Source organism: Hydra viridissima, unplaced genomic scaffold (assembly GCF_058129835.1).
Source record: "Hydra viridissima isolate aposymbiotic clone 2 unplaced genomic scaffold, HvirCarnegie_v1 scaffold_10, whole genome shotgun sequence".
NCBI lineage: Eukaryota > Metazoa > Cnidaria > Hydrozoa > Anthoathecata > Hydridae > Hydra > Hydra viridissima.
This window is the reverse complement of record NW_028324309.1, coordinates 14,733,270-14,750,298: the sequence shown is the minus strand read 5'-3', so window position 1 is coordinate 14,750,298 and position 17,029 is coordinate 14,733,270. Positions and strand designations below refer to the sequence as shown.

The 17,029-nt window shown below is 32.2% G+C and overlaps 1 protein-coding gene and 2 pseudogenes across 1 annotated transcript; all 3 read right to left on the bottom strand.

Annotated features, from left to right (window-relative positions):
- Positions 1–1,590: 1,590 nt before the first annotated feature.
- Positions 1,591–2,496, bottom strand: LOC149883271 (uncharacterized). The gene is made up of 2 exons (XM_090101040.1): positions 2,469–2,496; positions 1,591–2,309 (listed from the first exon to the last, which is right to left on the bottom strand). Exons 1-2 carry the CDS (start codon positions 2,494–2,496, stop codon positions 1,591–1,593), a joined length of 747 nt encoding a protein of 248 aa, XP_089957166.1.
- Positions 2,497–5,992: 3,496 nt separating this feature from the next.
- Positions 5,993–13,287, bottom strand: LOC149883270 (uncharacterized; annotated as a pseudogene).
- Positions 13,288–15,784: 2,497 nt separating this feature from the next.
- On the bottom strand, positions 15,785–16,801 carry LOC149883269 (uncharacterized; annotated as a pseudogene).
- Positions 16,802–17,029: the final 228 nt, after the last annotated feature.

Here is a 17,029-nt window from a genome sequence, read left to right as displayed (position 1 = left end):
ATTTTTATCTTGTTTTAAAGTGAATTGTAGAATATAATCAATGAAAGAATTTTTCAACTTATTTGACAAAAGTTTTAAAAGACACTCAAGCTAACAAACTAAGAATCCAGTTGAAGCAAATTGACGCGATAAGAGTAAATGCCATTGAATTTCATTACCTGCTAAGAGAAAAAAAAAAAGCGGTCAATACACCTGATTATGAACTTAACGCACCGGTTCTTTGTTCTTTTATTCGAAATCTTTTATATAAAAAATAAAAACCAGGCTGTTGATACTTTGAAAGGATAACTTTTAAACAAAAAAAAATCACTTATCAAGATGGCGAATATTAGCGATTTGTGGTATATTTTTGTACTTTCAACATCAGATTAGAGCACTTTCCGTTGATTTTGAGACCCATGTTTTTATACGATTCTTAATCAGCATAAAATTCTCTATCAGAATCAATCATAAAATTAGGGGGGGGGGGAGAAAGTGGAGTAGCGCCAAATTATTACGACAATCATCAACTAAGTGCAAAAGATTTTGGACATTATAAACTGTAAATGTGTTACCATATATGTACTTGGCTTGATACACAAAATACTTTAGCAAATCACACGCATAATCTAAATATGTAGCACGCTTATCGTCATCATCTTGCAACAATATGTTCATAGCAATACTTAGGGTTAAAAAATGGGCGCTACTCGGCTTTCTCCCCCCCCCCCCCCTAATTTTATGATTGATTCTGATAGAGAATTTTATGCTGATTAAGAATCGTATAAAAACATGGGTTTCAAAATCAATGGAAAGTGCTCTAATTCGAAGTCAAAGTTGTAAAAAATCCCACTAAAAACCCTAATATTCGCCATTTTGAAAATATTAAGTTAATGATCTTTTAGCTGACAAAAGCAAATTATTAATAGCATGGTTTTTACGTTAAAAAATTCGTTAAAGTTTGTTTATCTTGCACAATTTTTTGTGGCAAAGAAAATAACCGTTTTTTGATTTATTAGAGAATAAACTATATTGCAAGTAATGTACTTTTGTAATAAAATTTAAAAAAGAATTTAACAGTTTAGTTTCCTAAAAGAAGAACTTTTGAAACTCAGTTCATTGTTGTTCTATCACATGTAAAGTTAAGAAAACGTAACCTTCAAACCGTTTTTTTTAATAAAAAAAACCAGCGTACGATACAATAATAATTATTCATCAATTTTTCTACATTATCACATTCTACGTTCAACCTTTATTTGAAATCTTCTATTAATTTCATTTCGTTATAACACTTTCGTTACAATACTTTTAAAAAAATAATTATAAGGCTTATGGAAACCAGGTCTGTTTATTGCGCAATAAAACGGTAATTAATTTTCGTTAAAAATGAAAGCGTTTTGAAAAAAAATGGCGAATATTAGGGTTTTTAGTGGGATTTTTTACAACTTTGACTTCGAATTAGAGCACTTTCCATTGATTTTGAGACCCATGTTTTTATACGATTCTTAATCAGCATAAAATTCTCTATCAGAATCATTCATAAAATTAGGGGGGGGAGAAAGTCGAGTAGCGCCCCTATTTTACTGATGATTACCACAATAGCCAAACTGTTCAAAAGTATTTTTTTCTCGTAATTGAAAGTCCATGAATGATACACCCTTCACATGAATTATAACCTCCATGATGAATTATGCATTTTGAAAAGACCCTAGATGGTGCATCACAAATGAAAGATTTAATTTCTACACTTAGGTGGTGCCCATTAAACACAATGCCATTCTGTCTTAACTGATTCCATTCACTGACAAAATCTGACAAGTAATCATTAATATTGTTCGGTTTATGATCACCACAAAAAATAGCAATGATAAATATGTCAGAGTTATCAAAACATGCAAGTATCGGCCACATCTGCCTACTTGATGATTTAAAAAGTGGGATTCCGTCTATATTTATTGATAATTTTATAATATTACTAACACAATTTTTATCATTGAGGACACTTTTAATTCCATTACATAATCCATAATATGCATAATCACCACCACATTTTTGCTCTTTTGTTATTTTTCTCGGTGTTTTCAAGAGAGTTCGTGCACCTTTTGGAAGAGAAGAATCATTTTCACGAAGGATTGATAAAAGTTCATTTACGGATGACCGAGTCCAACGATTTCTTGTCGCACATTGAGCCAACTTTTTATTTAACAGTGAGATTTCGCCCACATCAGAATAATCATCATCAGAATAATCATCACTACAGTAAAGGTCTGTAATTTCACCATCAGATTCACTACTTGCATTAGGATAATATTCATCAGTTAAGTAATCGTCTTATAAAAAAATATCGTCTGTTACATTATTCGACGATTCGTCGTCACTATTTATGGACTTTATTGGACTTAATGAAAAATCAACATCAGCATTTTCTTTTACAGTTGCTTTGTCATCACTTGATAAATCTAAAAGAGTATTTACTTTTTTATTAATACCTTTCCTTTTTTTCACACACGATGCCATTTTTAAAATTTATAAATAACTGCACCCTGATTGTACGCCACACTACTCAAATAAAAATGAAAGGAAAATGGTTCTTAAACCATGATTACAGTAAACGATAATGACAAAATTTATCATGTGTACGGCTAAGCTTATAAAAATATATGCAAGGTTTATTTTCAGTACAAAGACGGACGGACAAGTATTGTACGTACATTGTACGTACAATGAACGTGCTTGTGCCCGCTGGGTATATATATGTATATATATATATATATATATATATATATATATATATATATATATATATATATATATATATATATATATATATATATATATATATATATATATATATATATTTATATGAAGACCACACGGGTAAAACCACAGATGTCACATTTTTCTCATTTTGAGAAAAATGAAATTTTGTGTTTGGAGACATCAGATATAAGTTCATTGATAGTCTATTCATTCCAAAGTATTTTTTTATGATATTATAGTCTAAACACAATATATAAATGCAGTCTTTTCGCTAATAACAAATAATACTTGTTCACAGTGTCCATTCGAAGTCAAGACACTCAATATGGACATCTGTGATTTTTCCGTTGTAAATAGTGAACGAAAACTTTCGGTTTCGGCCGAAGCCGAAACCGAAATTTCTGCTTCAACAATTTTTTACTTTTCCTGTTTTGGCCGAAATTTCTGTTCAAACCACAACCGAAATGAACCGAAACTTTTATAAGATTTTTTTTAAAGTCTAGATAACTTTTTTTAAAATTAGAGTGGGATCATAACGATTTCCTAATTTTAATCGTTTGTTAGTAAATCAATTTTTAATTATAACAATTGTAGAAATTTTAATTGAAGTCACGTTACATAATTGATTCAAGTTACTTTTCTCAAATCATTCTTTAAATAAGTTAACATTTAAGTTAAGTAACCAAAATCAATAATTTAATCAAAGTTTCTCAGTGCTAAATTTACAATGGAAAATAATCGAAAGAAAAGCTATTTGTGGAATCATTTTACCGTAACAGCCAGTGATTCCAAATACGCAACTTGCAATATGTGCAATTTGAAAATACATCGTAGATCCCACAATCCAAAACTTCAATCACTTAGCGGACTTTCATCATATTTAAGAAGTCGGCACCCACAGCTTACTCTAAAAAATCTCCAAACTGAAAAAGCAATACTCACAACTACCGACAATCCTGAAAATATACCAACTTCAGATCAGCTTGAGCCTCTTACAATTAAAAAAAGAACAATACCTTTATTTGACATCAGATCAAAACGCCAGAGGACTGAAATGTTGCAATTTACAATGCCTGGCTGGTTTGACAATATCTCAAAAATTGATTCAAATTCCGAAGAAGGTCTTAAGTTTCATAGATCTATATTTGAAATGATTATCCTCGACTTACAGCCTTTGTCAATTGTGAATAATCCGGGATTTTTACGCCATCATGCAGTTTTTACACCACACTTTGACATTTGAAGTGAGAAATACTACCGAAGCATGCTCAATCCAGCCCATAAAAAGATTAAGCTTGCAACGAAAGTTATGCTTAACGAAAAAAATGCTGAAACTATCTCCATCTCTCTGGACGCTTGGCCATCTTTTCATCATGAGTACTTGGGCATGATGGCACACTTCATTTCAGACAAATGGGAGCGGATCAAATTCTGCCTGTCATGTTCCAAGCTTGATGAAAAACATACTGCTTCAAACATTTTTCAAAGACTTGAGAATGTTGTGAAAGAGTGGGAGCTAGAGGACAAGATTACAGTCTGCTTAAGAGACAATGCTGCAAATATAAAAGCAGTTTTCAAAGAACCACAGTGTGTTTACAAGTCTGCTGGGTGTCTAAATCATTCACTTCAACTAGTGATTAAAAAAGAACTTTTTTCACTTCAGAGTGCTGTAAACTTGATAGAAAAATGTCGAAAGCTTTGCACTCATGCTTCTTTTTCAAATTCCTTCTTTGCTGAGCTTTACAAACAACAAGAGGTTCAAATGAACAATTTTGACAGGCTCGGACTCAAAAATGATGTCCCAACACGCTGGAATTCAACATATTACATGCTTGAAAGAATTCTGTACTTGAAATCAGCAATTGCTACCACGCTGCTAATCCGTCCTTCCAGCGGCATTGAGTTCAATGTACAGGATTGGAACCTGTGTGAAAAGCTGCTACACATCTTAGCGATTTTCGAAGAAGCCTCCAAATTGCTCTCTGGAAGGGATGCTTGAATCAGTGCATGTATTCCAATTGTGACAACTATCCTGAAGTCATTCGAAGTTCCCTCTAATGACGAAGAAGTGATTGGCATGAAAAATGCTTTAAAGAAAGCAATGGAGGCACGTTTTTTTGACTTAGAAACCATTGATCATTTTGCAATAGCAACACTTCTTGATCCCAGATTCAAGCACCACTTCTTTAGATCCCAAGAAGCCTTTCAAGCTGCAAAAAAACAAGTTCTTTTGGTATTAGACAGTTCCATTTTGAGCCAAAATGAAACTACTCCCATGATGAAAACTAAGTCTATTGAGAACACTGGGTTTTCTTCAATGATGCAAAATATAATTGCACAGTCACAAAATACAAGATCCAAAAATCCAACTTCCAAATTAGCAAAAGAAGTTTTAAACGAGTACTTAGAAAGCCCAACATCTTCATGCTGTTTAGAGTTTTGGAGAGAGTATGAAGAAAAAACAACATTAAAAGCAAAGTTTGGTTTGGCAAAAATGTCAGAGATTCCTTACACCTCCACCAACATCTACCGAAGTTGAAAGGTTGTTTTCAACTGCTGGAGACATTCTTTCAAATGAAAGAAACAGACTTTTGCCAGAAAACATGGAAAAAATTTTATTCTGTAGAGAAAATATTTCAATTGTTAACTTTAATTGTTAAAATGTCTTGGCATATTCTACTTTTTTTTTTGACATATTATAGTTTTTATCAAATTATGTTACACGGTGATTGCTTAGATATACGTAAAATAGTTTTTTTTGCTTTAACTCGGTGATCATAAAAGGTTCAGGGATTTTTAACATTTTTTTTCAAATTTCGGCTGTTTCGGTTTCGGCTTCGGCTACGACTTTTACTTAACCGAAATTTCGGTACTTTCGGTTTCGGCTAAAATTTCGGTTACGGTCGATCACTAGTTGTAAATTCAGCAGCTTGTAAACTAGATTAACTTGTATCTTTTTAGAGCACTTATTTTGTTAAAAGTACATAGTAGTAGATAATACAAATCAAATAACTCATCAAGTTTTTACAAACGTTATAAAAAGAACCCATGCAACAAATTGTTTCCACAACCCCATCTACCATATTGTCTGTAATCCATCACTTTGCATTAAAATTCCATAGCCCAGACAAACACCTCATTGAAAAAAAACCCTTAATAAAAATAAATGTTATTTTTATTTTCAACAAAATATTTCTACAAATATATAGATATAGGTTTTCTAAATAGTTTTACAATATTTTTTTACATTCTCTTACTCTGAGTCAGAGATTTGCTCTGGTTCTGATTCCTGGACAAGTAGGTCATCAACTGGCAAGTGATCATAGAAAGACTTATTTTGTTCACTTATAAATTTTTTTAGTTTTAATAAGTCTTTGAATTTTTCAAAAGAAAGTGGCAAAGAGTTATGTATGCTTGTTTTGGCTTATCAGGCACTTCAAAGACATGTCTAGATCGGGTCAATCTTCTCCCTCTTATTGAACCAGAACATGATCTAGACCTATGGGATGTAACACGCATAGAACTAAATATACCACTCCAGTTTTCCGTATACATTAGGTCAGAATTAGCCTTTGATATTTCAACTTCTCTGAGTGAACGTGTCTTAAATGGACAAAGAACTAAAAAGTTTGGCTTTAAAAACTCTGTAAACTTCAGAAACTTTTCTTGTGTCATATTTGTAATAATGAATGGCTCTGGTTTTTTGCGAGATGCCTGGAAAACACTCCTCCAATCCTCTGGTGTTTCTGCTGGAGACTTTTGATTAATAATAGCCATATCTCTGTCACATGTATGTGAAGGTTGAAAGAGTAAAATGATAGTTGCCTGGAGTAGTATACATCTTGAGTTGAAATTTTTTGGCATTTAAGATTTTTTTGAAAATCAAAGCAGATTGCTGCACAGTCAAAAGTTTGATGAGCTTGTAAACGTCCAGTTCTTTTTCTTTGGTAAAACATATCAGCTTTTCTCTGATGAAGTTCAAGAGATTCATTCAAAGCATTTTTGTTTCTTAACAAATCATTAGCAGCAAGAGAGTCAATAGGTTCTTGACAAGCTATTGCAACTATTTTTTTCTTTGTTAAATCACAAAATGAGCAGGTGTCCTTTCTGGGATATCCAAATGAAATGTTAAACTTTGAATTAAAAATTTTACGATAACTTTCATAGGAACACTTTTCTATAGGATACTTTTCTTTAAACATGCAGTACATTTTAAAAATATTTAAGTCCTCTAGAAGGTAAAGTCTGGTAGATTTTGTTCTAGCATAATAAGAAATTGTCTGATTTTGTTCTAGCATAATGAGAAGATTTGAAATGACTTGATATGCTGCATTATCATATCAATGCTTTCAACAGAAAAAGCATGCTCTTTGTTTTTATGACGTCCTGTCATGTCTTTACAATATAGACCTAATGATTGAAAAGAAAATAATTGAAATAACATGACAAGACAAAGTTTGTGCCATTAAAAAAAATTCTTAATAAAAACATCTTATTTTAATGCTCCATTATATATAAAGATACATATATATATATATATATATATATATATATATATATATATATATATATATATATATATATATATATATATATATATATATATATATATGTTATTTAAATGGAGAAAAACAACATATTAATAGTACTTAAAGTTTCGTGCCTTACAGCAATCATCAGCTATTAATTACAAATTAAATACGTAAAAAACCGTTTAAAAACGAATCAAATTTACGGTAGAACGAATTCTGTCGTAATGAGCAAAAAGACGCAATCATTTAGTCTTCAGTATCAAAAGAGGATAAAAGGAACTTGTTAGCATGTCGACATTTAGATATTATTTCGCTTCTTTTGTTAAGCAGGTTGTTTTCTTTATACGATAAAATTTCAAACTTCTCGTGAAGGCAAAGGTTACAAATCTTGGTTTCAGGGTTGTAAGGTTTGCAGCGCTTTACAATTCCCCACTTTATTATAGGTGTGATGGCTTTTTCTTTGAATTTCCAAATTTCCTTTGAAAGCTCGGTATCATTCTTATACCTGACCGTATTAAAAGATTTTAAATGGTTAGCATATCTTAGCTTAAATGGTGTCTCGCTAATGCCAAAATAAACTTTTTCTTGGAGTTCAAGATTTTCGGAACTCACGATAGCTTTATAAACGATATTGCTTAATAAACATTGATTGTTTAAAGGACAAGCGGTTTTGTTGATACAGTTGCAGGTGATTTTTGGTATGCTTCTTTGGTCTTGTAAAACCTTGTGATTATGCGAATTAATGATGGATTTTACGTTTCGCATACAGCTATAACTTACCTTGATCGAATTTCTATTGAAAATTTTGTGCAATCTATGATTTACCGAAAAGTGAAGGTCAATCAATGCAAGTAAACGGTTTCCTATTTTTGTTTCCACGTTTTTACTGAATGGAGGGTTAAACCATATAATGTTTCGCTTGCGTTTTGTATTTTTAGTCGTGGCAACTTGATGTTGATAATTGAGTTTACATTTATAGCCTGCTTTATTTAAAGCCTCTTCGTAAGATGGAGTAGCATTTTTAAAAATAAGTTCGTTCGATGAAGTTGAAGATAATCTTAATTCAACAGTTCGAGGTAGTCTTTTGATAACACTAGGTGGATGGTTGGAATCGCAGTTGACGTAACACAGTTCATTATCACATTTCGAGTACGGTCGAAAAGAATTATCATTAAGATCAAGTGTCACATCGAGATAATTTACGATTTTCATATTGCATTTGATGGAAATAAGAAAATCATTATTTTTAAATATTTTCACAAAATGCTTTTTGATTTTTTCCATCTGTTGGCCGTTTTTGTTTTTAAATATAACAATAACAATAATAATAATAATAATAATAATAATAATAATGATAATAATAATAATAATAATAATAATAATAATAATAATAATAATTCCGGTAAATCATAGATTGCACAAAATTTTCAATAGAAATTCGATCAAGGTAAGTTATAGCTGTATGCGAAACGTAAAATCCATCATTAATTCGCATAATCACAAGGTTTTACAAGACCAAAGAAGCATACCAAAAATCACCTGCAACTGTATCAACAAAACCGCTTGTCCTTTAAACAATCAATGTTTATTAAGCAATATCGTTTATAAAGCTATCGTGAGTTCCGAAAATCTTGAACTCCAAGAAAAAGTTTATTTTGGCATTAGCGAGACACCATTTAAGCTAAGATATGCTAACCATTTAAAATCTTTTAATACGGTCAGGTATAAGAATGATACCGAGCTTTCAAAGGAAATTTGGAAATTCAAAGAAAAAGCCATCACACCTATAATAAAGTGGGGAATTGTAAAGCGCTGCAAACCTTACAACCCTGAAACCAAGATTTGTAACCTTTGCCTTCACGAGAAGTTTGAAATTTTATCGTATAAAGAAAACAACCTGCTTAACAAAAGAAGCGAAATAATATCTAAATGTCGACATGCTAACAAGTTCCTTTTATCCTCTTTTGATACTGAAGACTAAATGATTGCGTCTTTTTGCTCATTACGACAGAATTCGTTCTACCGTAAATTTGATTCGTTTTTAAACGGTTTTTTACGTTTTTAATTTGTAATTAATAGCTGATGATTGCCGTAAGGCACGAAACTTTAAGTACTATTAATATGTTGTTTTTCTCCATTTAAATAACAGATATATATATATATATATTGCTCTATTATTATAATATTGAGCACTCTTTTACGCACAAGAGCTTTGTATTATTTTGATATAATACATAACCAATCAATATATATATATATATATATATATATATATATATATATATGAGACCGTCAGCTTCAAAACCGGCCCTTTGACATTTTTTTCGATTTTGAATGAAGCACGCCAAATGCTTCGTTATGGCTCGCACTATATTGAAAAATTAAAAAAATGATGCAAAACCTGTTCAATCCTATAGTTTTTACTATGTAAAATTCAGCAAATGGTGCAAAACCGGCTCTTTTTGTTTGCGCAGCTGCTTCAAAACCAGTTTATTATTTCAGCCAAAAGGAAAGCACTTATCATACCACGTGATCACAACAGCTGATATTGAAAATACTTTCGTTTTTAATGCTTTTATCCTCTGGAAATTGCAAATTCTTCGTGATTTGTCTTGTAAGTAATAGAAAAAGTAGAAAATATTTATGAAATATTAACTAACTAAACATTTACAGACTTTTTGCGATGGAAAACGATCGAAAAGTAAAAAAAACAAGCAGACTGCAGTCACGCAAACGCGTGGCAGACCCCGAAAACACAAAACGAGCAAGGGAGAAGAAAGCTAGGTATGCATTACTGATGAAGTATTATTTTTAATTATGTTTATTAACTTTTAACTTCTATTTTTCTGCAGGTATTCAAAGAAGAGTCCACCAAAAATCCCTTCATGCAAGCACAAATTGGGTGCTTTCCAATGTCACTGCCTGTCACAGAGTGATGTCATCACTTTCAATGAGCGATTTTATCAAACAAGTAAGAAAATGGACCAGGACAACTTCATTTTGAAGCATTGTTCATCCCTACAGCCTAAACTTGTTAAAGGTGAATCAAATAGGAAAAGAAAATTTACTGTAAAATATTTTGTTACAAAGGCTGTCTCTTCCTCTATAAGAGTACCAGTTTGTAGGAAAACATTTTTAGGAATATTAGGCATAAAAAAACATAGATTGCTTGGAGTTATCAGTAGATATCACAAATCTGGTACTTCAGCCAAAGAAAGTAGAGGTGGAGACAGGAAAGCAGAGAAGTTTGTTGAGAAAAAAGAGAAAGTAAATAAATTCATAGAATCATTTCAAGTTAGTGAAAAGCACTACTGTAGGTCACACTCAAAATGTAGGCAGTACTTACCAGCTGAACTCTCAACTGCTGCAATGTGGAGGATGTATAACAAAAAGTGTGATTGTCAATTAAAAGTTACCAAATGGTTTTATACTAATATATTCAATACGGAGTATAATCTAGGTTTTGGGACCCCTAGAGTTGACACCTGCTCTGCATGTTCTGAACTTAAAACTAGAATCAAAAATACAAAAGATCTCCAAGCCAGAGAAAAAATAGTTTTAAAATTAAACATCCATTGCCAAAGAGCTGATGCTTATTTTGACAAGCTGAGGGAAGAAAGTGATGACCTTGTTACCTTCTCATTTGATTGTGAGAAGAACCAAGTCTTACCTAAACTATCAGATCAAGCTGCATATTATAGGAGGTAGCTCAACTTTTATAATTTTACAATTGTAAAAGGGAGCTCTCATAATACACTTAACAAAGAAAATATTGATTCTCACTATTGGATAGAGGGGGAGCAATCTAAGGGATCAAATGAAATTGCATCTGCTCTTTATTTTTCTCTGAATAATTTAAGCATGTCTAGCAACATAAAAAGAGTCAGATTGTGCTGTGATGGATGCCCTGGGCAAAATAAGAATACAGTAATGATTGGTATGATCAGATATTGGCTCCACAATAAAGCTCATCCTCATATTCAAACAGTGGAACTGGATTTCCCAGTGACAGGTCACTCCTTTATCCCACCAGATAGGGTGTTTGGCACCATTGAAAAGGTCATCAATAAGAAGGAGATCATTGTTAGCCCCAAAGAGTATGTGGAGGTCATTGAAAAACATTCTGCAGTTTTCCACTTAGGAGAATATTATGAAATTTTTGATTGGAAAAGTTATTTGAAAACAGTTCTAAGAAATAATGTTTCTTGGCATTTCAAAATAGATAATTGTAAAAGAATCATTGTGTTAAAAAGACCAAGAATTATTGAGGTGAGAGGTGAATCTTTTTATGCAGTAGAAGTTAATGCTTTTAAGTCATTGATCAAGAAAGGTAAAAATTTTAATTCAATTAATTTACCAATTATTCATTCACAAATTAAAATTAACCCGAAGAAAATAAAGGATGTAGAAAAGTTATTGAACTCTCATTATGGTGTTGATTGGAGACAAGATCAAAATCTTGAGTTTTACAATAAAATCATACCTAATGAGGAAATAGATGGCATTGACTCTGATCAGGACAGTGAATCAGAAGAAAATAATGAGCTGTGCAGTGGTGAAGATGGATCATCTGATGTTGATGATGCTGATGTTAGGATTTAGTAATTTAAATTTTGTGAACTTGAAACTATTTTATTGTAAAGAATTTCTTATTATGACATTGACTTGGCTTTTTAATGTGTTTTTTAAGGTGCATATAAAAAAAAGAAAGCTATATAATTTTTGTCTTGCTAATTATTACATAAGTAAATTTAATCTTTTAAATGTTGTTCACACATGTATTTGTGGCCTATACATGTCCAGCAGAAATTTTATGTACACCATAAATTTATTTAGTAACACCATATTGCAAGAATCATTATAAATTTCTCATTAAAAATTTTTTCCGTGTTTTGTTGCTTCTACTATAAAACCCAGGTAGCTAAACTTATATGACATGTGATGCAGGTATTTCTTCAATTTTTATGACCACTAATAATTAGTTACGTTATTGCATTTTAATAGAAATTTAATGCATGGCAAAAATTATTTCGAAATATATTTAACTTTTTAAAAAACATTAGCGGGCTATCCTGCAAAAAAAAGGGGGGAGAGAGTTTTCTAAAATTGTCCATAGATGGCGTAAATATACTGAAAAGCGTGTGAAATCGCGGTGGACTTTAAATAACCATGGGTTCCAACAAAATTAATCACAAAACAATTAAAATTTTATTAAAATGTGCAGTGGCTGGATCAAAACCGGCTCTTTTTTGAAAAAAATGCCCTTTAATTAAATATTTCTATTCAATGAGTATCACAATTACTGATATTCACATAGAAAACCATTCATTAGTGACTAAACATGAGGTGTATATGTTTTTTTTATTTTTTTTATTTGCACAAAAAAAAAAGTGTATCCTGTAAAATTTGCTTTAGTGCAAAGGGCCGGTTTTGAAGCTGACGGTCTCATATATATATATATATATATATATATATATATATATATATATATATATATATATATATATATATATATATTCACATTTTATTATTATTATCATAATTTATTTTTACATGCCTGTGGCTGAAAGAACTTCTTTGATTCAACTTACACGATTTTCAGTGAAATCCAAATATAAATATAAATGCTTTGATACACACACACACATACTTTTGTAGAACTCTTATCTCTAACAATGCTCAGGTGGTATTTATACGAATAGCTATGAAATTTAGATTGTTCAATTATCAAATTTCTGCTTCGTCGACGCTTAATGTTATGAACAGAAATAAGAGAAGAAATATACAAATCCTGTAAATCCTTTGTTTTCAAGTTGTTGAAATATGATATAAGTTTTATTCTGTCATATTCTGTTGTAACTTCATAACACTTCAGAGTGACACAGTTACATGGTATTCCTATAACATGATTTTTTAATCTCAGATCTCGAGTAAACCATCTTTTTCCTCCATTGACTGCCTTTTTTTTTTTAGGTTTTTCTGTGACTGAAGGAATGTTAAGATTATCCGCCGCCATAATTTTTTTTAATGGGTAGTGTTGGTCACGTGACTTTTTATTTTATGATTATTGGTTTAGTTATAAATAACATGGACAACTGCGTTTTTAACCAAGTAAACATTGGACAACAGTGGTTGTTTCAAAGTTACCCTTTTTTTAAAATGACCATCGAACCTTATAACATAGTTTTTTTGTTATGAATTTTTAAATTAAAATAGCTTAGTACTAGAATATCATAAAAATATCTAAAAGTCAAAATTTTCAAAAAGTGGACATCTGTTGTTTTAGCCGTGTGGTCTTCATATACATATATATATATATATATATATATATATATATATATATATATATATATATATATATATATATATATATATATATATATATATATATATATATACAGTCGACTCTCGATATCTCGAACTTTTTTTCCGGTCCCCTTACTGTTCGAGATATCGAGAGTCGGATATCAAGAAAAGGGTTGAAAATAAATAAAATTGCCCGAATTTCATTAAAACAAGTTATTTTTCTGACAAAAATCATTAACAACAAAAACTACAACTTTTGGAAAAAATCTGTATCTGTTATTGCTTTAAATTATCCATCTTTTCCATCTTCATTAAATCCTCAAGTTTTAGTGCTAGGGATTGTATTTCATTTCCGTATTTTGAGCTGTATAGCGAAGCATTTTGAATTGTTTCAAAAGCAATTTCTAATTGAATATCAGATGGGCGTGGCGGGGCTTCGACGTCAATAGCTTCGTCAACGCTATCTTCAACTTCATTATCGTCGTTTTAGGGTCTAAAATCTGAGCAATGATTTCAGCATCAGTAGCAAGTGAACCGGTGGTTACTACATCGCAATCTAAACCAATGTAAGATTCCGCTGAGAGATCTTCTTAGACGGCACGAGGATCTAACTCTCGCAAACGGTTAAGTTCTTTTGTCAAAAATTTAAAAGAATGATCATCATCAGCTTCTTCAATACTCTTGTTTGTTTTGCTGATACCAGCTTTTTTAAAGCAGTTGATGACAGTCTCCTTCGACACAGCGTTCCACGAAGAAACAAGATCTTTTATTGCTTGAAGTATAGAAATTTTTGGCATGGGTTCGTTATTATCGACAGCCTTGATACACAAACGCACAATTTTGTGACGATAATGAGCTTTAAGACTTCGTATTACGCCTTGATCCATGGGCTGAAGAACAGATGTGGTGTTAGGGGGGGGGGATATTAGGTTGATGTTGCTTAGCCCTTCAATGTGTGGGTGGGCAGACCAGTTATCCACCAGGAGTGCTACTTTCCTGTCTTGAGCACGAAAAAATGAGTCAAGTTTCATTACCCATTCTGTAAAAAGGTCATCGGTCATCCAACTTTTTAGCTGATTTTTATATGTGCAAGGAAGTTGTTTAATGTGCTTAAAACACCGTGGGTTTTTAGATTTTCCAATAACAAACATAGGTAATTTTTCTCCCGTTGCACTCCCTGCTGCTATGCCTGTTAGTCTGACTTCACTATTTTTTCCCCAAAAACATTTTTCGCGTGATAAATGGTATGTTTTGTTTGGTAGGCACTGGTAAAATAGTCCAAACTCATCGGCATTGAAAATGTTTTCAAGCTTGTAATTCAAAAGCAATGTTGGAAGTGTAGTTTCATTCCACGAAGCAGTCATATTATTCGTCACGGCGGCACTTTCGCCTGAGATTATTTTAAAGCTGATGCCGTTCCTAAAAATAGGAACAGAATAATTGAATTTTAATTACACGTTTAAAAAACTAAATAAATTAAATATAAACAGATACATGTTATTTGTTTATATTAAAATTGAACAAGATTTGACAAAATTTAACTGGCCTTTCTTTCTAATTATGAAACCAACAATCAGATGCTTTAAAATCCAATTCTCCTAATGCTTCTGCGAATTTTAGTGCCTTTTCTTTTAGTATGGTACCATCAATTGGTACTTGTTGACTTCTTTTTGCAACGAACCACGTGTATATGGCGTTGTCTACATTTTTGAAATTGAAGAGCACAATGGAAAAAACAGCAGTCACATTTTTCACATTTTGAGAAAACCTAAATGAAAGGTTTGAAACTTTTTTATTACAAATTATGTGAGAAACTGTCAATTCTTTTAATTTTTAAGGGAAGGTCATCCATTTAAGCATCAAATTTTAACAAATAAATATTCTGAAAATCATGTTAGCTCATGGAAAATTTTGTTTTTTCAAAATGTGTTCAGATTGGACTCTGCTGTTTTTTCCGTTGATTAGGACTTTGCCTGTTTTTCTATTGTAACACATAAGAAATAACAATATAAAACCATTAAATTTTAAAATTTTTTTATTTTAAACAAATAAAAAAAGCATGAACATTCACTGGTCTTGACCCTCATCTTCAACTTTATCGTCATACGGCAGAGCATCATAGAATGCCTCATTGGTGGTAAATTTTTTGAGGACTTGGAGGTCTTTGTACTTTGCAGCTGATATAGCCAGTCTGTCTTCATACAAAGCTACTGGCACTGCTGTGCATACTGAAAAATTGTTTTTTCTCGTTGGAACAATGATGTTTGTTTTCAAGAAAATACCGTTCCATGAGTCTCTGTGACAAACGGTCCCTGGACCTTCATCCTTGTTAAAAACCATTTCCCGAATGTTGCGCGTGGGGAACGGGCAGCCTTTCTTATACAATGGCCTTAGAAAGCCGGAGAAGTTTTTGACCAGATCCTGTTTAACATCAGTCATGTTAAATGGTGTAGGATGTTTTCGTGCTTCACTAAATATTTTTATCCAGTCTTCTGGAACAATAGCACTAGACTTTGTATTTACTGGACCCATGTCCCTGTCACACTCCATATAAGAATGTCCGCGCTCAGGGAATGTCACTGTCACTGAGGTAAACCTTTTTCTATGGTGCACCATACAATCTAAAAACCGAATCAGGGTAATGTTCTTATTCTGTCCTGAGCAGGAATCGCAGAATAGTTCAAGGTGAGTAACCTCTTCGCTGACCTTGGTTGTGATGTGGTCATACAGGAAAGAAGCCACCTCATCTGAACCTTTCCTAGCGACAGTGTCATCATAGCAGTAAAGAAAAACATCATCAGTTGATAGTTGGTGAATGTTAAATGATTGGTATGTGAGCTTTCTGTTGTAGTAAAAGTCATTGGTGGACTTGTTCGGTAGGTTGACATTTTTTTGGTAGTCAAACGTAAAGGCCTCAAGATGAGGTGTAATCTTGGCCCTTCGCTTAGCGTCTCTTTTTCTCCGGTAGAATGTGTCAGCCTTTCGCTAGTGGAGATCTTTTTGAAATTTTAACTGCTTCAGGTCCCTTATGAGGACTTCATTTGTTGGGTCTGATTCAAGAGTCTTTGTAGCAATTTCTATTTTTGCCAAGAACTGGTCGCAGGCTGAGCAAGTGTCGGTTCATGGGTACCCAAAGCCAATGGTAAAATCGTTGTTGAATATAAGCCTGTATGACTCATACACTAACTGTCTCCTTGCCACTTCTCTTGATATAAATCAAACATCTTGGAGATGCTGAGTTCTTCTGGCAGGTACAGCCGTCTCGTCTTCTCTTGTGAGTAATGAGACTGCCGACCCCTAAACGAAGAGATGTGGTCTCTAATTCTCTGCCGCAGTTCATCAGATATTTTGTGATGACTGCCATGCTTTCCTCGTCCATCAACAGGAGGCAGGCCTGGGGTGAGTAAAAAAAATTAAAAAAAAACTAAAAAAAAGTTATAAAAATACATGTT